Source organism: Vicugna pacos, unplaced genomic scaffold (assembly GCF_048564905.1).
Source record: "Vicugna pacos unplaced genomic scaffold, VicPac4 scaffold_125, whole genome shotgun sequence".
Lineage (NCBI taxonomy): Eukaryota > Metazoa > Chordata > Mammalia > Artiodactyla > Camelidae > Vicugna > Vicugna pacos.
This window is the reverse complement of record NW_027328805.1, coordinates 575490-597375: the sequence shown is the minus strand read 5'-3', so window position 1 is coordinate 597375 and position 21886 is coordinate 575490. Positions and strand designations below refer to the sequence as shown.

The window sequence follows — 21886 nt, the reverse complement described above, 5'->3', positions numbered from 1 at the left end:
GGTATCTTGCATCTAATGCCTGACAGCTGTTCTTATTGTACATGCACGCACTGACCTACACATAATCCCGTCCATCTCTTTATTTTCCTAGAATCTTCCAGAAGAATCAGTTCCATGATGATAATGATGATACTGACAATGATGACAGGGGCCTCTCAAGGATTCTGATAAAGAGGGAATCGATAAAGGGAGGGAATCATTGCAAAATTGCCCCAGAAACAGGCTTAAAGGTAAATAACTCTTATAGTGTTTAATGAAATTGACTAATATTTAACTATTTTTAAGACTTTATATCACTGAATTTAAAATTTTAACGGGAATTTTCATTCACCACTAACCAAGATTCAACTCTGGGACCAAAATCTAAGGATTTCTGTCTTCTAAAAAATTGTCCACTAGCCTTTTAAACACGTGATCCTTTTAAAAAGTTTAGTGCTGGGCTGAAAATAAGCAGGATTCATATAATCTCACGAGACACAGTGAATGTGGAAAGACTAAGAAATAAAAATAAAAAGCCATTCATAACGTCTTGAACTTTACGTTGCTCACAGGGGAAAATGTTTGCCAATGTGTGTGTCACATCAACATGACGACTGAGTGGGATGGGGAAGCTGATCTTCCTCATCAGTCATTTATGCTGATTTGTTAGATGCCAAAACAGTTTCCTCATTGAAATTGCTTCTAACAAGTATGGAAGAATTTAGGTTCTACCAAAAGCAGGCTGAACATTTTCCCCTGCTTTCAGGTCTCTGGACTGAATGTCCCCACAAGAAGGACATGATTATGTTTCATAGGGAAGTCTTCCTGAGAAGCAACAGGCTTTTCTAGGGCAGAACTGCAGGGCCCCCCATGGAGGGCTGGAGGAGGTCTAGAGGGGACACTGGAAAAATAGCAGGAGTGAATTCAGATACTGCTGCTCAGGTCGCCAAAGACAGCATTGCTATCTCTAAGGATATGACATTCTCCCAAATTTTCCATGAGTGAAGGAGCCTGTGAACACTAAGCAGGTTGTTAAGACACAGCAGCACATAATTTGCGTGACAACACAATTAGAGTATGATTTGATATTTGCAAAATAACTAGCCCATTGTTCTTTGAAACTGCAGCAGTAGCAATAGAAATAAAAAAGACTGAGCCGTCTTGGAGACAACAATCAATAAACAATTCTAAATCTGCAGAATTCCTTGACAATATTCAAGCAATGAGCTAGATGTGTGCTGCAGATACCTCTTACTGCAGGGCTCACTCCTGCAAAGCATAGAACTAGTTTCTCAGCACACAGAGGGAACCAAGTCAAGATTCCTAATCTTTTGAGATTTACTAAATGGCTGGAAAGATCAGACAAGTACATACAGGCAAATATGATTAAATGGAATCAAATAATATCAAATGTGATTTGAGCACAGACGAAAGAGAAATTCCTTTCACCTGGGATCTAGAGAGACTTCTTCAGAAAATGTGGCTCTGGAGATGGCCAAAGACATGGGTGGAATTTTGGCAGAACAGGATGTAAGGAATTTAAAAACTTATTCTATAATTCATATAAAAATTCAAAGGATCCCAAAAATCCAAAACAACTTTGAACAAGAAAAACAATGTTGGAAGACTTGCACTATCTGATTTTCAAACTTTTTTTTTATAAAGCTACAGTAATCAGAAATTATGGTGTTGGTGTAAAACAGGAAAATAGAATAATGGAACACAATAGAATGTTCAGAACTAAACCAAGACTTATACAGACAATTGATTCTCAAAAAGGATGCTGTGGAGAAAGGATCTTTTCAGCATGTAGTGCTGGAACAATTAGATAGTGATACGCAAAAAAAAAAAAATGAACTTTGATTCACACCTCACAAAATATACAAAATTTACCTCAAAATGGATCATAGATCTTAATAGGAAATCTAAAACTATAAAACAGCTAGGAGAACAAGCATAGGCTTAAGCTTTATGGCCTTGGGTTTGGCAAATTTTTCTATCATCTATTTTAAAAAGAAACTGATAGAGTGAACTTTATGAACATGAAGACTCTTCAATGCTCTTCTAAACACTGCTAAGCAAATGAAAAGACAAGCCATAGACAGAAGCTATTTGCAGATCATATATCTGATAATGGTCTCTCTTTGTATCTGATCCAGAATAAAGAGGTCTCAAAATTCAATAATAATTCAAACACCTGAGTGAATGAGGCCAGAAAACACACTTCAGTAAAGATATCCAGATGGATAATAAGCATATGAAAAGATGCTGTTTAAAGGTGTCATTAATGATTAGAGAAATACTTTTAAAAACCACAGTGAGATACTAGTTCACATACATACTAGAATGAATACAGTTAGAAAGACTGACCTTACAAGGTGCTGGCAAGGAAGTAGAGCAACCAGAACTGATACACACCACGAGGAATTTACAATAGTACAACCATTTTGGAAAAGTCTTTAACAGATTCTTTTAAAAAGGTAAACACCTATGTACCATATAATCCAGACATTCCTCATCTGGTGCTTTAGAAAGGAAAAGCATATGTCCATACAAAGACTTATAACCAAATATTCACTGCTATTTTATTTATAATAGCACAAGTTGTAAATAACCCATGCATCCATCAAGAAGTAAATGCAGAAAGAAATGATGGTCTATACAAACACTGCTCACAATAAACTCTTCAGTAAAAACTCAGCACTAAACAATACTCTACTATAAGACAAATAAGCTATTAATACAGCAACACAGATGATTCTCAAAATAATTACACTGAATGAAAGAAGTCAGACAACATAGAGTAGATACTGCATGAATCCATTCATATAAGGATCTTGAAAATGCAAACCAATATGTTGTGATAGAAAGCAGATCAATGGTTCCCAGGGGAAGAGACGGGGAGGGAGGGAGGGACAAAAAAAGTCAGGAGAGAAGCTTTGTGGGTGATGGGTATGTTCACTGTCTTGAGTGTGGTCATGGTTCCTTGGGGATATTCTTACGTCAAAACATATTAAGCTGTACACTTTAAACGTGTGAAAATTATTTTGCCAAGTATACCTCAAAGCTGTTTTAAGAAAAAAGGCACTTTAGTCCTGATCCACCTCAGCGCCTGATTGGAGTGACATGATCAGTCCCTCACACTGTCTGCCTAACGGGAAGGTAGAAAAGCTCTCACAGAAGATAACATGGATTTTTCATTTGCAATGTCTGCCATGTAATAAAGAATTTCTAGACATGCAACATGTCCAGACTATATGACAGATAACATGAGAATAAGGAGCATTAGACAAAGGATGCAAACCCCAGGTGATGTAGGCATCAGAGTTACCAATAAAGGCTATAAAATACTTTTAATATATTCAAGAAAATAAGGAAATGATGGGACAATAGATAACAGGGTAGAGACTTTCACCAGAGAAATATACTGGAATGTATTTTTAGGAAAAATCAAACTGATACTCTAGAACTGAAGCTTTCAGCTCTGGAAACAGGTAAACAGAGCTAATTAGGATCCCTTTTAAGTAAAACTTTCAGTAATTCTGGGTAAAATATAACAACAAAGTAACACAGAGCTAACTATGGAAAGAGAAGTTCCCTGATGACAATACAAAGAGGACACTTAAAGCCCAGAGTGGTCATCTTGTGAGCTGATGCCACCGCACCCTGGAGGGAAGGGGTTTTCATCTGCACATAAATAAGGATACAATGTCCATGTAGGAAAAAGGGTCCATACCAGATGTAGAAGACTCTTCCTCTATATCTATATAGTCAGAGACAGAGATGTAAAGTGGCAGCAGAGGTCACAGTGACACAGGGCCCTGGGCCAAGGAGTGTGAGCACCTCTGCAAGCTGGGAAAGGTAGGATGATGAATCCCTCCCAAGAGCCTAGGTGTGGAACTTAGCCTTGGCCACTCCTTGGTTTTAGCCCACTGACATTGACTTTGCACTACTGCACCCTAGAACAGTGAGAAGATGAATGTGTATTGCTTTAAGCCACTGAGTCTGTGGTCCTTTGTTACAACAGCAATAGGAAAGGAACTCAGGAACCAATATGAACTTGAACCACAGGCTGCCTGCTGTGCTGGCAGGGAGTCCTTTGTCTCTGATCCTGGGGGAGTGTCCTGTCCTCTGGCAGCATCCACAAACTACCTCATGCTAACTTGGCAGTTTGCAGAGGGTTAAATCTTATCCCTGCACAGTTCTTGATATTTAGTTAATAAAAATGATGGTGTCATCATGGGTATTTTTCCATCTTTTAAATACCCTTCAGTCTTCTAATAAAGCTACTTCTAATTAAGAGACCATGTAAATAGTTTTCAATCTTCATAATAAATAACTGTGGTTTTATCTGGTTACTTAAATTATGAATAATAATGTTCACATTTGTAAAAGTTATTAAAATCAACATTGTTTAATGAAAATATCATTTCTTTTCGCATGAACATGTATTAACTACAAGAAATGTTCCATGCTTTCTTCTACGATTTACTGTTAGAGCCTTAAAGAATAATATTTTCCTCAAAAGATATTACGGCAAAGGGATTTCTTTTGGTGGAACTGTTCCGGCATCAAATCTGGTGCATGTCTCAGGCCACTGGCAACATAGAGATGATAGAAATTAGGAGGCATTATAAACACAGAATCATTTTTAAAGGAATTAAAAAAACTGGATGTGTGTAAACAAAGAATCAGAGAAAATTCTGGTGAAATAAATGTATTTTTCAGCTTAAGCAAGACATGGGGTGAATAAATCTGAAATGAAAAAACCACCCAGAGATTAGCAGCGAGTCATGCACGCAGTGTGAATGATCAAAACCAAGTTGTTTCCAAACCAGTGTGCAGGCTTGATGCCTTCATGAATCAAATCTGTGTGGCACCAGGCCACCTCGAATACATGTTGATGAGGTATTTATAAGCCCTTCACCATCCCAAATCAAAGCCCACGCACGAGCCACAAGACCATCACCTACACATTTGGAAAACACACAACATGGTGAATAGCACTTTTCTTGTTCAGTAGCCGGTGGCAGCGAACTGTCAGCAGACAGAGATACAGGGACACAGAGGCACCTCCCCTCACTCAGCTGATAAACTTCCGTGCATCCCTGGGGACAGGATTGTCATAAAATGCACCATGGATTGATCCTCCTCCTAGGAAAGGAACCGTAGTGCTGTCATTAGGTTTGAGCAGGGGTGGGTGGAGGATCTCAGAAGAGTTGTTTCAGCACACCAATAGAATTCTTGGCCACCGTGACCACGAAAGACAAGTCCCCTGCCATCCCGGTAGGCACTTGGGCTCCTGACAAAAGCTGGGCTCAGTAAAGGGTTGAGTAGAAGGCACAGACCTGAGGGATGCCCCAGCAATAGGCAGGAGGTAGGGCCTGGTTTATACTGCTCTGGGTGTATCCCAGACTCATCCGAATACGAAATCAGAAATTTGCAAAACAGCAGAGCTGGGGTGGATCATCTACTCCAGACTCCTCACCTTACAGTTAAAAGGGTGGCAACCCTGACAGGCAAAGCAACGTGCTAAAGGCAGAGCGTGGAAGTGGCAGTGCCAGATGAAACGCAGCGTGCAACCCCCGTTCAAGGCCGCTGACTCTGACGACGGGGCCAAGGTTTCCAATGAGGAGAATAAGACAGTGTAAATACTTTGTTCCCCCTAAAACCCCAAATGTTTTTTAAAGGCACAAAAACTCACCTTAACTAGATCTCTTCTGAGGGGGCTCTCTTCTGCTTCTTCGTCTTTCTGTCTCCATTTCCCTCTCTCAGACACAAACACATTCAGTTTTGTGAAAGGGGACTTCCTTCCATACAAAGACAGACTTCACATCTTCAGAAAGATACCTGAGAAAGCACGTTTCTCAATTCAAGTCTTTGTGTGAGTTCTGGGCAACTGGCTTATTTTCTAGAACAATCGGTAGTTACAAAATCAGGAAATCATCTTCCACAAAGGCAGAGTTCTGGTCCGTGTTGATAAAGTTGGGGATGTCACATTTCATGAGTCTGTTCGGCTCCTCCTCTGGCCACCTGCTGCATCTGATGGCTTCCTGGAGCCGAATAACACTGTAAAGGGCTATGGTAGGGATACCAGCTTTGGCCTTGTCCAAGTGGTCCACTTCATTGATGTAGCAGTGAAAGAGGGACCTAGATTCATCATTGCACTGCCAGAGAACACCTTGGGCAGCAGCGGTCTTCCAAAGTCTGACACAAAGCTGTTGAGTCTAAATCTCTTCTCGGGAGACTCTGCATTGCTACAAAGAAAACCAAAATAAAATATCGTTCACAGTGTAGCTCGGTGACCTGAAGAATCATAGTTTTTGCCATCTACTGAGAGTAAATCCCTGCACAGAGCATGCTGACATGCACTGGAATTGAAAGACATCACTTCTGAACACATAAAATTAAACTCAAGGCAAAAGTCTAAAGTGAGGGCCCATGGACCATCCTAAAAAGACATCGTTCCCTGAGAATCCTCAATATTGGTGCCTCGCACACCAGTGTTTCTCCGTGGGACACTCAGATCTCTTCATCAGGATTCGTTAAAGTGCTTCTTAAAATGCAGAATCCTGGGGTGCACACCCTCAGAGTCTCCAGAGGTAGCGACTGGTAGTCTGTATTTTCATAGCCACCAGGATAACTAAACATGCTCAGGTTTAGCACCGCAGTCTACATCGGGTCACCTGAGCATCGACATTTCTGTCTCACGGGATGGGGGGTGCCATGTGTGTCAGGGTGCTGTCCTACCCATGTGTCTCCCCTGATTCTCAGAACTGACAGTGCTGCCCCATTGGGCACGAAATACCACCGTTTCACAATGCATACGCAGGGCGCCCGACTGAAAAACAATCAGTGATAGGAGAGGGGACAAAACTCAGCTTCCTGTTACCTTGTTTCACTTACTGTGGGACGAGTGATCAATTCAAGGGTAATAAATCAGTGAATGAGTGAATAACATGACTCGCGTTAGTCCCACGAGTGCCTGGAAGAGCAAGCCTGGGCACATTGAGAACCATAACAGCCCATCTACTTAAATGTCATCCTCCACAGATCTATGTAAAGGTTACTTCCACCCAGGCAGTGACTCCAGAAGGGCAAGAATCATGTATGAACACACTCTCAAATCCAGAACAGAACCTGACAACAATTAGGCTCTGGAGTCTGTGTTTAGCGAGTGTGGAATCTCAGTGATTCCAGCTCTTACACCTTGCCTTCCCATCCCACCACACACGATATGGCCCTTATGTCCAGTTCTCCCGGGGCTGGGGCCACGGAACCCATTTATAGGACTGGAAGAATCTGATCATTTAAACCATCCCCCAGATTATCATCAAGAGTCACCTGCATTTCAGGGATCAGTAATCCCAGAAGCTTTGCAGTTCAGGCAGCTGAGGGATTTTTATATCAGCTCTGTCTTCTACTGTGACTGCCTGGGTGACATCAGACAAGGAATTCTGAAAAGCCTGAACTTTTCCTTTCAGGAATAATCTAATTAACAAATCTCGTTGACCACTCAACAAATGTGATGTGAAGATCAATGATTTTACACAGGAGTACAACATTCACTAGGTCGTGGATTTAGAATCAGAGGAAAATCATTTTAGAAAGATTGACAGAATGTAGCTTTAATGCGAATTTAAGTATTCTTACCTTTCAGTAAAGCATCTTCCCCTACTTATCACTTCACCCAAGTTTAAAAGATGTCTGAGAACAGGGATGAGTGTGCCAGCAATCTGAGACCCAATAACCTAAAATTTCACCTAGGAAAAAGAGGGGAGTAACACATTTTTAAAAAGCATGGCGAGGATGGCGGGGCCATCCCCAACCCCAGACTAAGAAGCTCTGAGTAATAGCTTTCCTGCCTGCCTGGGGCATCAGCTGATGTGAAAATCCACCCAGAAACCTCACTGTCCAGCAGCTCTTCCATAACACAGGCTACACTTTCTCAGAATTAAGAATTGCGTCCAGTAACCACTTCGCTGAAGAATAAAGACAAAGGAGAACAAGAGAGTTCTGCCCCTCCCAAGGGAGAGCCCAGACCTCGGGCTGCATGCACTGCGCCCACCTCCCTGGAGAAGAATAAACTGGAGAAGGGCGTTCTGCGAAACTGGGGCAGCAAAGGTTGAGATGGGAACAAATTGACCAGCTGGCCAGGGACAGCCCCCTCCGTCGCTGCCTTGGCGGCTGCCTCAGCCCTCTCAGCCCATCCTGCCCACCTCTGGTGGCTAAGCTGTCAGGGAAATTGCTTTGCGATCTGGAGCAACAGAGGCTGCCCACAGGCCAATCTGCGGAAAAGATGGGCGCTAAACCCCCAGCTCCCGAGTGACAGGCTCCATACCCCCGCCAACACCCCGACGCCCCCGCACCCTACCGCAACCCCGGGGAAATATGACCCGAAGAAGTGTGACCTGGGAACGAGGGGCAGCAGAGGCCGCCCCCACGTCAGGCCTGCAGAGAGATTGGAGCTTATCCTCCAGCTCTCCAGGGGCAGCCCCTGTCCTCTCCACCTCCTGATCTCACCGCGCCTACCTTCCAGGAGCAATCAGACCCGGTGTGGGGTGTCAGGCGAATCTTGCGCCAGAGAGGACGTCCCCAGGCCAGGTCAGGGGAGAGGAGAAGAAGTGGCCCCATTAGGCGGGGCAGCCGGCCGTCGCAACTGCCTCTGCCCCTTGACCGCATCGGGCCCGTCTCCCAGGAGCAAGCTGACCTGGAGACGGGCATCCGGCTTCTTGGGCAGCAGAGGACGCCCCCAGGATTGTTCGCGGGGAAAAGGAGAGCAAATTGACAGGCTCCGCGCTGCAGGTCTTCTACCCCCGCCATCGCCACCCCCGCACCTTAAAGGCACCGCCCAGGGCGCCCCTCCCCCAGCAGGCTGAGTAGGACACGTGAGTCTGGTGACCTGGGGCAGGAGAGGCCACTCCCACACCAGGCCATCGGGGAGACGGGAGCCAATCCACCAGCTCCCCAAGGCAGCCCCTACCCCCGCAGCAGCCACCACTCTTGCCCATGACCTCACAGTGGCCTTCTCTAGGGAGCAGGCTGACCTGGAGATGGACGTCCGACGAACTTGGGACAACAGGGACCGCCCCCAGGGCAAACCATGGGGGGAAGTGGGAGCAAATGGACAAGTTCCATGGGAAAACCTGCCGCTGCTGCCACCACCCCCAAAGTACCAAGTCCAACTCCCGGGGTCAGGCCGACTAGGATACACGCGTCTCTTAACACAGGGCAACAGCGACCGCCCCCAGAACAAGACGCGGGGAAGATGGGAGCAAATGGTCCGCTCCCCCGCTGCAGGCCCCCGACCACCGCCACCCCTGCACCCTGACTACCCTGCCTCCCGCCCCCAGCAGGCAAAGTGGGACAGGGGTGTCCCGGGACCTGGAGCAGCAGAGGCCGCCTTCAGGCCACGCGGTGCAGACATGGAGCTAATCCACAATCTCCTCCGGGGCAGCCTCCCTATGCCTGCAGCCACCACCTTACCAGCCCCCTGACCGCACCGCACCCATCTCCCAGGAGCAAGCTCACCTGGAGTCGGACCTCAGGCAAATCTCCGGCGGCAGGCGTCGCCCCCAAGCCAGGCCGTGGGGGAGAGAAGAAATGGAGCAACTCCCTGGAACACATCCCCTGCCCCTGCCGCCTCCGCCGCCGCCTCCCAGGAGCAAGCTCATCTGGAGACCCGCGTCCCGCCTCTAGGGCAGCAGAAGCCGCCCCTGGCTCCGCCTCTGGGGAGAGCGGAGCGAATTGATCGGCTCCCCCGCGGCAGCCTCCCTCCCCCCGTGGGTCCCGCACCTTAACGGCCCCGCCCCCACTCCGCACTCAGCAAGCTGAGTGGGACAGGAGTGTCCGGCGACCTGGGGAAGAAGAGGCCGCTCCCAGGCCCAGCAGCCGGGACAAGGCAGCTATTCCACCCGTTCACCAGGGGTAGACCCGCTCCGCCCCTCTGCCGCTGCCACTGCCTTCTGACCTAACCGCCCCACCTACCAGGAGCAAGCTTACCTGGAGTGCAACATCTGGTGAATCTCCGGCGGCTAAGCCCCACCCCAGGCCAGGCTGCAGGGAAGAGAAGAAATCGATCGGCTTGCCCGGGCAGCCTCCCAACCGCCACCGCCGCCGCCGCCGCCCAAAAGCATTGCAATAGCCTACCGGGGTCAGGCTGACTGCAAGGATGTGCACTTGCCTTCTTATCCTGGCCAGGTCCCTGAGCACCTCCCTGCATCCCTACACTCCCTGCACCTCTGCACCCCTGCTACTCTCTGCAATTCTGCATCCCTCCACCCCCACATCCCCTGAAATGCCTGCGCCCTCCACAGCCCCTGCACCCCTGTCACCAGTTACACTTTTGCACTGCTTACACTCCTGCACCCCTGCATGTCCCACACACCACCTCTTGGGCCTTTGGCAGAGTCTCTGCTGTTAGACCAATGCACAGTGACTCACTCTTTGCCAGTATATGATGCATCAGTGGACGTCAGGGGTTGCCTGCAGGAAGGTACATGTTCCTGGTCACTAGCCTGGGCCACTAGGGTGATCTCTGTGAGGTCACCCAGGACGGGTTCAGAGATGCTGTTCTCTGGGAAGAGAGGAGTTGAAACCGGTCTTGAGGGCAGAGCTGTGCTCACCAGGCCGTCCACGCTTCATGTTTTACACAGGGCTTCGGAGAAGTGAAATGGATCCGGCCAAGTAATACCGGCCTGCTGTGAGCCCACCTCAGTCCTGGGCTCTGAGTCAGACCGACTGGCTCCCTCAATCAGGGCCCAGTTTGGGCACCTGAATGGTCCCTTTGAGGCATCCCAACAGTTCTCAGGATGAAGTCTGGCTGCTTCCACCCCATGGCCCTCCCTCCTACTGTGCTGGCCTCAGGAAGGTTCCTTATATGGGGAAGAAGGCAGCCCACACCCTACCCCACCCCTCACCTTTCTCTAACCCAGGCTGGTGCTCTCTCTGCCCCTCAGAGTCTGGGAAGCCATCCCTCTTCAGTTATGTCCCTTCTGAGATGGACTTGCTTCCACTCAATTCTAGGCGAGGATGCACCATGGAATGCACTGGGTAAGAGAACCAAAATAAATAATTTCTTCTGTGAGGTTGTCTGTTTATCTACTGGGGCTGGGCTGTGTGTAGTTTGCTACAGCTATTGGTGTGAGAGGCTAAAACAGCCTGTGTGTCCTTGTTTTCATCTCCCCGCTGTCTTTGGGTTTTCCCTAGACACTCCTGAGACATTTACTTCTGTTAGTATTATTCCTGTTATTACACACGGGCCCTACTGACATGGAGGTAAGGTGTTGGGGGAGCGGGACAGAGCAGGGCATCTGCAGTCCTGTGATTAGTTCTCATTGAGCCTGTGCCCTGAGCTGTGACCTCCACAAGTGTGTCTCTTTCCCCCCACCCCAATTTGGGTGACACAGAAGGGATTTCCCTTCTCCCAGGTTGGTTAGGCTCTGGTAAAATAATTTCTCATTAAAAAAACAAACAAAAAACAACTTCCCCCAATGAAACAGAATGTTCTGGGTGTATTTCAATACAGTTATTTTCTCCTCTCCAGGCAGGAAGCATGAGGAGTTATCCTCTGACCTTCATTCTGAGAACAGGACATGGTCCTGGATGTAAAATACATGAAAAAGAGCATGGGGCCCCTCTGACTGGCCCCCTGGACTTGTCACACTCTGATTTCCCCAAACTGAGCCTCCTGCTGGCCTCAGGGACCTGTTAAATCTGCCTGCCCCCAGGGTTCTTACAAAAGCAGGTTCTGCCTTGGGAGCTGTGACTCTCCAAGCCTGCCCGCTGTTCCCTTTGCAACCTCTCTGAGTTGGGAGCAGCTTTCCCTCTCAGTCTTCTGGGATCTAAGAAGAGCAGTGGGTTTGCAGCTCCCTCAGATCTGGTGTTATTTTCAGGACAGGAGGAAGAACTTCTGAGCTCCACACGAGCTGGACCAGAGGCTGGAATCCTTCCTTCCTCTGCCACCGTGCAATCAGTGGCTGTGGTTCTAGCCGAGTTTCTGAAGATGTGGACTTAAACACACATATCCCAGCCCCCACAGGAGCACACAGTCCCATAAATCCCCCTAGTTTCCACTGGTAACTATGGAGCGGATGGGGACCCGGGTTTCGGGACCACAGAGGCCTGACTGCACGACTTGCTCCATGGCCTATTTACGTGGTTGCTCTGGGCCTTGTCTGAAGTGGCTTGCTTACCACACCTGGTACGTGGGAAACACAAAATAAGTACTAGAACCTTCACTTTTTCTCCCTCCAGGGCCTTCAAACGTAGAAAGTAATAAGTGAACTCAGACAGCCTAGTCACCACAATGAGGTCCGTCCAGCCTGGCTCTCCTGAGTGATGGGCACTGACTTGCACCTTAACTCGGAACAGTAGGAGAACTGCCTTCCTCTAACTGGGCCTCTCCCCACACCAGGCAGGCCCGCAGCTCAGACGGGGCCAGCTCCCCAACTGAGGTGTGTGCTGGTGGCTTCAGTGTGACCTGGCCCTGCCGGGACATGAACCTGCAGTGAGTGAGGTGGAGGGTCGGGTGGAGGGGGGTCCCTTCTGGGGTGGCAGGGGGCCCGGTAGCACCCCTCCCAGCCTGGTGCCTGGGGCTCCCTAACACCTCCTACAGCTCCTGGGTTGGCTCCGGTCCTGGCCACTCCACACACCCTCCCAGTATCTTTTCATTATGTCCCTTTTCTGCTTTTATCAGCGAGAAGTGGCTTCTGTTGCTTGTTCAGTGAAACAGTACATCGGGAAACCAGACTACTTCTAACATCAGTAAAATACCAACCTCGGTCAGCTCGCCGGGCAGACCGTGCAGCACAAAGGCCTGAACAGGGCTGTGCGAACGGCTTACGTGAAGGGTCCTCAGCATCTGTCTTCAGAGATACAGAAGCTGATGGTTCAGGTAAAACCTCAGGGTGGGATTGAGGAATCCAAAGCTGGTTGGTTTCAAAGGCTAACTGGTCAGACCAGACCCCTGAGCTGTGGTCAGAAGCCTGGCTCACCGTCACGCAGACTCAGCGCCCTAAGTGCCGGGTGGGGCTGGTGCTGTTCCCTTTGCAGGCTCTCGTTGGGGATTCACTGTAGCCCCTTAAATACAGCAGAAATTCCAGCCCCATTAGCCCCCACCCTGAGTGTTCCATGACACAAATCCCGGGAGTGTTTAATTTTTATCTTTGTTTAGGAGGATGAAGGTGGTTCAAGAGAAGACATAAATTCACACTTAGTGACACAAGGTCACAGCCAGTACTTCCTCCACGGAGAGCTATGTGCTCCCACAGTGGTGGCTGGGGGCTGGGCAGAGACACTCTGCTGGTCCCAGAGGGACTCGCTCATCTGGCCACAACTCATGGGTTGGACAGCAGATCCAGAGGGTGACAGAGCATCTTTCCTGAGAATTTGGAACTGACACATAGAAATCAAGTTCACTCATCTGGAGTTTGGCGGAGGGGAGGGGCGGTGGTTGGAAATCAAATGAAACCAGAGCATGAGAGAAACTTAGAAGTGAAAGAGCGAGAGACAGAGAGACTGAGCTTGTGAGAGCAAATAGTCAGAAAGAAGGCAAACAATCAGGGGACAGAAGAATTCCAGCTCCTGACTGTGTAGTCTGTCCCAGCCCATCAATGACCCCGCGAGATGTTTAATAACATTCCAGTTTTGCAGATTAGGAAACAGGCTGAAAGAGGTGGGGGCTGGGTTTGGGTGCACAGTTAATTCAATTGCCACTGGACCCCACACTTCCCATTGCCTGAAGGTACCCTAATCCTCACTGGGACCCCTGTGGTCCCCTGACAGCCCAGCACCCTGATCAAAGGGACCCTGCGGGAGTGGGAACCCCTCTTGAGTGTGGAGAGTTCCCTGCCCCGAGATGCCATGCATCAGCAAGCTCCCGCTCACCCCAGGTTAACATCAGCCCAGCTGTACAGTCTCCCAACCCGCTTCCCTCCCTGCCAGGCACCCCCCATCCTTACCACCGAGTGTACTGCAGGAATTCAGGCACAGGGATGCCCAAATCAACACGAGCCCATCGGCTATAGAAAAAGCAGACTCCCAGGCCCACCTGGGTTGCGAGGGGACAGAAGGTGTCCTCAACTTTCATGTGTCTAAGACAATCTTCTTCAGCTGGAGGTTCTAGAGAAAAATAAAAGGTCCAAAACATAGTTCGGTGAGGAATTCCTCCAAGGACCTGACTCCAGTGTCTACAACCATGTGTACCTACCCCCGGAATTGGGGTGAAGGTGGATTATTGATCAGCACAACCCCTGGTGGCCCAGCTCCTTGGCTTGGCTGCCCAGAGGGGGCTGGGGGAATGGGTAAGGCCAGGGCACTCAGGAAAAGCACAGAGGACCTGACCTCTCCCTTCTGCACTCGTAAACCCTTCCCCAAATCTCAAGGCATTGGACAGAGATCCGCCACAATAATGAGATGCTCCCATCTCTTCACTCACTCCTGTCGGTTCACTTACATGCTGAGCATCCACTGGGTCCCAGGACAAGACACATAGGATGGCTGATGGGACAGGCTTGGTCCTTCCCCCTGGAACCTGTTCAATCTGATCAAAGAATGATCACTTATAAAGAGTTTCTCAAAATTATACAGAGACCAAAGACCAACTGCAGAGTGAACCAAATTTAAAAATATATATGAAGATCCCCCAGTCTCCCCGCCTAAGGTTAACAGCATAAAGCAAAAAGTTCTTGCCTTTAATCACCAGGGAAGTTGTCACCCCCTCTCAGGTGGAAAGAAGAGTTATTCTTTGAGCACGTCACAGAAGTGCTCCATTGGATTGGACCAGGGCATCTACATTCATTCAGCAAATGTGTATAAGCTCCTACTACATACGGGAATCTCCTAACTAGACCGTTCCCAAGGCTCTCGGGCTTTATCAGTCAACAAAATAGACATGACTCCCCATCACTGGGGGCTCAGAATTTTAGCAGAGGAAACAGGCAGCATGTTGGGGTAGCAAGAGTTTGGATAAATTTTTAAAAAAGAGTGATATGAGCAAACTCGGGTGATGGCGGTGGGGTGGGAGGCAGGCAGGAGAGAATAAGGCAATCCTGGCAGATCTCACGGAGTAATGAACTTGAAGCAGAATAGATCCGGAGGAAGAAGGAAGAGCCGGAGCCAGAGGCCCCCAGAGTGAGGGGGAGAGTGTGGGCAGAGAGGCAGAGCACGCCGGGTCCTGAGGCCTTTGTGACGACTTTGGCTCCTAATGACATGGTGACCCGTTTAGTGAGTTTTGAGGGGAGGGGTGATGTAGTCCAACTTATGCTTTTGTGTTTGTGTTTTTTGGGGGGAAGTAATTTATTTATTTTAATGAATGTGCTGGTGATTGAACCCAGGATCTCAAGCATGCTAAGCATGCGCCCTACCACTGAGCAACACCCACCACCCCCAATGTATGTTTTTACAGGCTCCCTCTGACTCTGTGTGGATGAGAGATTGTAGGAAAGCAAAGATGGAAACAGAAGGCTATTGGTATCCAGGAAAGGCTGAAGGTGGCTCTTAGGAGGGCGGGGAGCAGAGAGCAGGTATTTAATTAAGACAGAATATCCAGAATTTTCTAACAAGCTGGATTCGCTGTCTGTGAGTGTAAAAGAAAGAGAGAGAAAGGACATGGTTCCAACATCTGGGCCTGGACAATGGGAGGGATGTCCTCTCCGGATGGGAAAGGGGATGGGAAAAGGTGGGGCTGAGCAGGTGGAAAGGGGCTGGTATCAGCTCAGTTCTTCAATGTCATGGTTAAGGGGTGTGTTACATATTGCCACAGAAGTGCCTAATAGGTAGAGGAATCTGTTTTCTTTTTCTTTTTAACATTTAAAAAATATAATTAAACATATTAATTGTATTATGTGAATGATTTGGGAATTTTGTTTCATGCCAAGTTATATGTTATATATAGCCAAATGGAGCATATATCAAAAAGGGGAGAAATGAGGGCTTTCACATAAACTGACTGTCCGTAACGTAGGTAAAATTTCAATAAAACCAGTCTTCAGGGCAAAAACCTCATCTCGGTGTTACATAAAAATAAATGAAAAACGACTATGTTGATGTACCATTATTTCATGTTACATAATAGCCCCAAACTAACAGTGTTTAACTATGAGGCTTGCAGAAATACTATTCGCTTTATTCACATAAATACAGAAGTGCAGAAATGTTCTAAGGTAGAATTAGCATCTTAGTGGAAATAATACATATTTGAGCATTTTACATGATATATATGTACTGATTCAAAATTTGGAAAAGTAATTTCATAGTAGAACATATGTATGAATGTGAAAGCAAGATGAATGAAAGGAAAAGAATGTGATGTGAGTCTCAGGGATAAAGGCTCAGATGGAAAGGGGAAATCAGGGAATTTTGGAGAAATCGAGAAATTGATGGCATGCCAATTTCCAAGGCTGGGTTGCTTCCACCAAAGGAATAGCAGAGAGAGAGAGGAGAGGCCCAGGAGCCCACCCTGGGGAACACCCACAGTATATGTTTGGAAAAAACAGGAGACATTGGCAAAGGACCAGCCAGCAGGCCAAAAGCAGAAACAGACAGAGAGATGGGCTGGGGGTTGAGTGAAGCAGGAACACGGGGTAGGAGGGATGGAAGAGCTGGGTCAAATGCTGCCGAGGGGCCAAACATGATGAGGAGTCAAAATTGACCACTATACTTAGCAACATGGGGTCACTGATGGCCTTGACAGGGCAGTTTCCATAGAGCGAGGGATCAGGCGAAAAGCCAGAATGGGTGTAAAAGGGGATGGCTCAAGAGAAGATGCAGACAGTGAGTTTAAACAACTCCTTAAAGATTTGCTGCAAAGACACAGGGTGGCAATTGGTGGGGGTGAATTAGGGTCAAGGAGTGCTGTTGGTTTAAGAGGATGGACGTTTATATACTGATGGTGCCAACTAGCAGGAGAACAAAATAGATGAGGCAGTGAAAGAGAGGATGGTTTTGGGAGTGACAACCCAGAGAAGATGGGAGGGATGGGGCCTCGGGGACTTTTGGAGGAACTGGCTTTCGATGCCACTTTTAATAAGCGGTGGGGCACCGAGAGTGAGGTCACAGACATCAGAAGGCGAGCGGATGTGCTGGGAGTTGCTTGTGAAATTTCTCTTCTGTTGGCTTGTTTGCTTGTTCAAAGTAGAAAACTAACCTTACCAGCTGAGGAACAAGGAGGAAGAAAGAGTTACTGGAGCCATGAGCAGAAGATAAGAAAGAGCCTTCCAGGGAGAATGGGACAGTAAAAAGGGCAGGGGGAGGCGGGGGAGTGCGCTCCCAGAAAGTTACATTTTCTCTTTGACGTCCCCAAATGTGTGACGTGTTATTACCCTTCCTGCTGTCTACAAAATAAAAATTAATTATGGTTCAGAGGAAATGCTATTTCATTCTAAGAGGCTGCCTGTTTCTCAGGAATGGTCATCTTAAACTGCAAATATTACAAACAATGTTGAAAAGATGAACCTGTGTACCTAAAATCCCCTATTTTCTATTAATCTGTTTACTACTTAGTTCCCCTATCAATAACACATAACAAATACTGCCATGATGGAGGTACACCGATGCTTAAAAGGAAATGAGATCTGTATCCTTTTGCTAAATTCCATGGCTTCCTTAATATGCAGTTCCACTTGGAATTTAGGAATGTCTGGTATAAGAAGTGAGAAACAGTTTGAGAAAATCCCGGCTCAGAATTATACATCACAACCACATCTCACAAGTATATACAGCCGTAAAAAAGTTTAAAAGCAAAACTCCGTAACTACTCTTAAAGACCTTTGCAAACCTGGGCCTGCCAAGATGTTTCCAAACTGGAAAGGAACTCCAATCTCTTGCCTGGTACCGGACCAGAGGCTGGCCAGCCTTTTCTGTAAAAGCAAGAGAGTAAATATTTTCAGTTTTGCAGATCATTTTGTTGTAACCATGCAGGTAGGCAATAAGAAAGCTAAGAGCACTGGGAGATAGGAAACAAACGGGCATGCCCACACTCTCCCTTCCACTCAGGGCAGCTTCTCTGTGGTGGGGAGCTTTGCCACAAACACTTGCTTCTTTTTTCCATTGGTTTCTTTGTTTCCACCTTACTGCTCGAGCTCAGAACTTCAGGTGGGCCTGGTCCTTCAGCATCCATGCAGAGAAGGCTGAGCGGGGTTGGGAACCCCACCTGATGGAGAAGAGAGATTACTGGGAGGGACATTGTGGAGGCCACCATGACACGAGACAATCACACCTTCCGGGGTGAAAGGGAAAGAAGACAAGGGAAGGACACAGTAGTGGGACCCCTAGGTCGCCTGCCAGGCTTGTTCTCCCTCCACGGCAACCATGGGGGCCTGGGGGGTGTTGGGCTTCAGCTACGGTGATTAGGATGAAGGGACTCAATATAAAGGACCCTCCAACTCCTCACTAGGTTCCAAACGCAGCCCCTCTAAGTCCACCCTCTGAGTTTCTGGAACTCTGCTGGAAGAATACATGAGCAGGCCAGAACCAGAGCCCAAGCCAAACATGACAGGGGCTCGTGGGGCTGTAACCCCATGCTCAGTGGTCGGGGACTCCTTGCAAATCTGCAGAAATCCCTGTTCCACCTCATTCCTGGGAGAAACTCCAGATCTCCTCCTGCTCTGTCTGTTCTTCTCTTGAGGCTATTGTCCTGGAGGGATGCTGAGTCATTGAACCTGGTCCTCCAAACGTACATAAGCAGCCTGTTCAATAAAACAAATTATGCACTTTTTCACATTTGCCAGTTTTTTGATTCCAGAAAGGCTGTGGGACTCATTCTCACAGTCTCCTGTGCCCCCACCACATGGTGGCCCTCTGCTCATGTAAACACGATTTCCCACAACTGCACCCTGCCTCCCAGCTTGTCAGAGGGGAGTGTCCCACAAAGACACAGGTGTTTGTGAGGATCCTGTCCCCCAGCAGAAAACCTGCTCCTGGAGCCACGGTCAGGGATCTGGCCTCCTAAGCCGCTCAGCTCTAATTCAAAGCCTAAAGTGGGGGCCCCGAACATTGCTGAATGACTTTCTGAATCACCTGGACTGGAGGGGACTGATTTTCTTTCCAGGAATGGAGGTAGCGCAGCCTCCATTTTCAGGGCTGACCTTGACGATGGATCTAGTTCCCCCGACTGCAACACAGGAAGGAGTGGCCCTTCCATCCCACAGGTTGGAGACCCAACCCAAGGGAGTACTGAAGCAGTGCATTGCTGCCAGGTCCAGCATCCCTGCAGAGTGGCCTCTGCCCTTGAATGACCCCCTTCCCAGGGCCTTTCTTGCCCGGACACCACCACACCCCAGGCTGTGCCAGAGCTCTGGGGCTCTGCGTGTCCAGGGCACACAGGTGGCACCTGAGCCAGGTGTCCCCTGGGCCTCAAGGGAGAGAGGTCTGCTTCTGCATCAGGGGAAGGTGACCCCACAAGGCTGGCAGGACACTCTCAATATGGACCTCCAGGAGCCCTGGGAGCAGTTTCCCTGCAGGTGTTAAGAGCCATCATCAGGAGGGCAGGCCCCTCTTTGTGCAGACCATCCAGCAGTGCTGGGCCCACGTGCTGACCTCAGAAATCTACATGCCCCCACGATTCCCCAGGCAACCTCACAACTTCGTCACTTGGTGACCTGGGTACCACGAGCTCCTTGGCCATCCCATGAGGGTGGTCCTTGCAGGCATGGTCTCCAGGTTCTCCTGTTGAGAAATCCCCCTGGGTTTCTGTGGTCACAGAGCAGACACCAGAAGATTCTAGTCCTGCAGTGACCCCCACAGCAGTCAGCTCCCCTGTGCATGTCCAGGGACAAATGACAGCAATTTATTGCCAGGAACCGTGATTCCATACTAAGTTCAGGATCCTGGTAACTCACTCTGCACCCCAAAAAGCTTCCATGAGAAATGTGTGTATTGGGATGTCTGTGCCCCTAGAAGAGCTGTTCCTGAGGGTTCCTGGGACCCTCCAGCCCCTCTCAAGGTTCTCAGATCCTGGGTCTAAATTTCTATCTGCCTCTTTTGGTGTACGGCCACCTGTGTCTCGTGGTCACGGGTCACTTTATTGCATGACTTGGCATGTTCTTAGTGCTCGTCCTCCACCCCTGCACTAGACTCCCAAGATGTTCCCACTGACCCTTGGCTCCCTGGGTGGCTCAGGGGGCCCTAAGTCTGCACCCTTCACTCTCCTCCTCTACCCCCACCTCTGGGGCCACCCCTAGGTGGACTTGGAGGTGTTTGTAAATGAGTCTTACACAAGGACATATCTGGACAAAGCAGGACCCCACCCCCGGAAAACTCACCTGCTCCCTTCTCAGAAGAGGACCCCACAGCCCCACATTGCCTCCCAGGGGTCTACTCAGGACACAGTCCCCCAGTTCTGGGCAAGGTGTCTCCCTGGAATCCTTGCTTCCAGGAAGAGTCTCTCTGTCCTTCTTCAGAGTTTAGAGGTGTTCCCATGTCCCTGACCACCAAGATGCCCAGCACAGTCCCTTCAGTGACCTGGAGAGACAAGGAACTTATGTGGCCACAGGTCTCACAGGACACACCTGCTGGGACCCCAGGCTAAAGGGCTGTCCTTCTGCATTCTCAGGTGTGGCTCCCGTGGTATCTTTTTGCAGGGGGCCCAAACGGGGAGTGTGGCCCAAAGCAGTTCATGGGGCTCTCTGGGCAGGGAAGACTTGGGCCAGGTGGCCTTGCCTGGTTTCCCTGCTGGGCCACTCTGAAAACCCCCGCTCCTCTGGCTGTGGCTGGAGGCCCCTCAAACCTCAGGGCGGGGCTCTTTCTCTCAGCCTCCACTGACTCCAAAGCCACGCTGGTGCTGGCGAGGGGAAAGAGCTTTCTTGCCTTCTTTTGGCCAAGTTGCCACAGGTGGATGCTGCGGGCAGCTGGAGAGAGAGGTAGCACTTGCTCAGATGTGAGTGGTTAAGCAATTTGACACCCTGTCAACTAGCCTTAAACATTGGAATGAGGTCTTTCCCGGTAAAGCTGGAAGTTACTTTCAGTAACTTGTCTAAAGATTTCTTTTTTTTTTCCACTTAAAGACTCATAAAACCTCTCCCAGGTCATTCCTGGTATGGACCATTATCCAGGGATCAATCAGGAAATGCAGGAGGAGAGGGGTGGGGGTGGGGGAGAGGGGAGGTTAGATCAGAGCCCACGGAGAGGAGATGCCCCTCCCAGGAGCCTCACACTGGGCAGTGGCTTCTGGCATCCAGCTCTCCTGTTCTCAGGCCCATTCCATCTGCGGGGTTTTCCAAAAACATAATGGTGGAAGGGCCATGGAGGACACCTAGAACTTCCAGAATAGACAGGGGGAGCAGAGTTACCATGCTGGCCCTGGGTTTGGAGACAGACCTGCAGTGGAGACCACAGGCTTCTGAGAAGCCAGTTTCGAAATAAAGGCAGTATGCACTGGAATACCCGGCTCGAGAGAGTGCTTCATCATAGACATGTAATTTACATAGTTCTCACCACTAAATTCTGTGTTCCCAACACGCTACATGAATGACGGCTTCAACACACATTCATTTCTGAGATGTGAAAAAGTGCAGAGCCGCTCTTTCATCCTGCATAATGGGCATGGCTACACTTAAGAACACTTACCAAGATTTCTCAGCAAGAGCCAATTTCGAAATAAAGGCAGTTTGTGCAGGAAAACCCTGTTGGAGTGAGGGCTTCCCCATACACATGTAAGTTATAGAGTTCCCCTCACCATGAAACGCTGTTCCCAACATGCTACATGCATGAAGGCTTCGACACACATTCAGTTCTAAGCTGTTAGCATGTGGAGAGCCGCTCTTTCATTCAGCACAAAAGGCATGGTTACACCCAGGAAGATTTACCCAGATTTCTCAGCCTCTTCCTTCAGCCAGATTCAAAATAAAGGCAGTTTGTGCTGGGAAAGCCTGTTGGAGCGTGTTCAGAGCTGTTTCGGGCTGTGTCCCAG

At 48.7% G+C, this 21886-nt stretch overlaps 1 protein-coding gene across 1 annotated transcript in view; it reads right to left on the bottom strand.

Moving 5' to 3' along the window:
- Positions 1-20014: 20014 nt before the first annotated feature.
- Positions 20015-21886, bottom strand: part of LOC140695035 (uncharacterized) — a 128307-nt gene continuing 126435 nt past the window's right edge. The window contains exons 14-15 of the mRNA XM_072957990.1: positions 20638-20815; positions 20015-20439 (exon numbers count right to left, since the gene is read on the bottom strand). Of these exons, the coding sequence (XP_072814091.1) occupies positions 20293-20439; positions 20638-20815 (325 nt within the window). The 3' untranslated portion in view covers positions 20015-20292. The remainder of the gene's footprint in view (positions 20440-20637; positions 20816-21886) is intronic.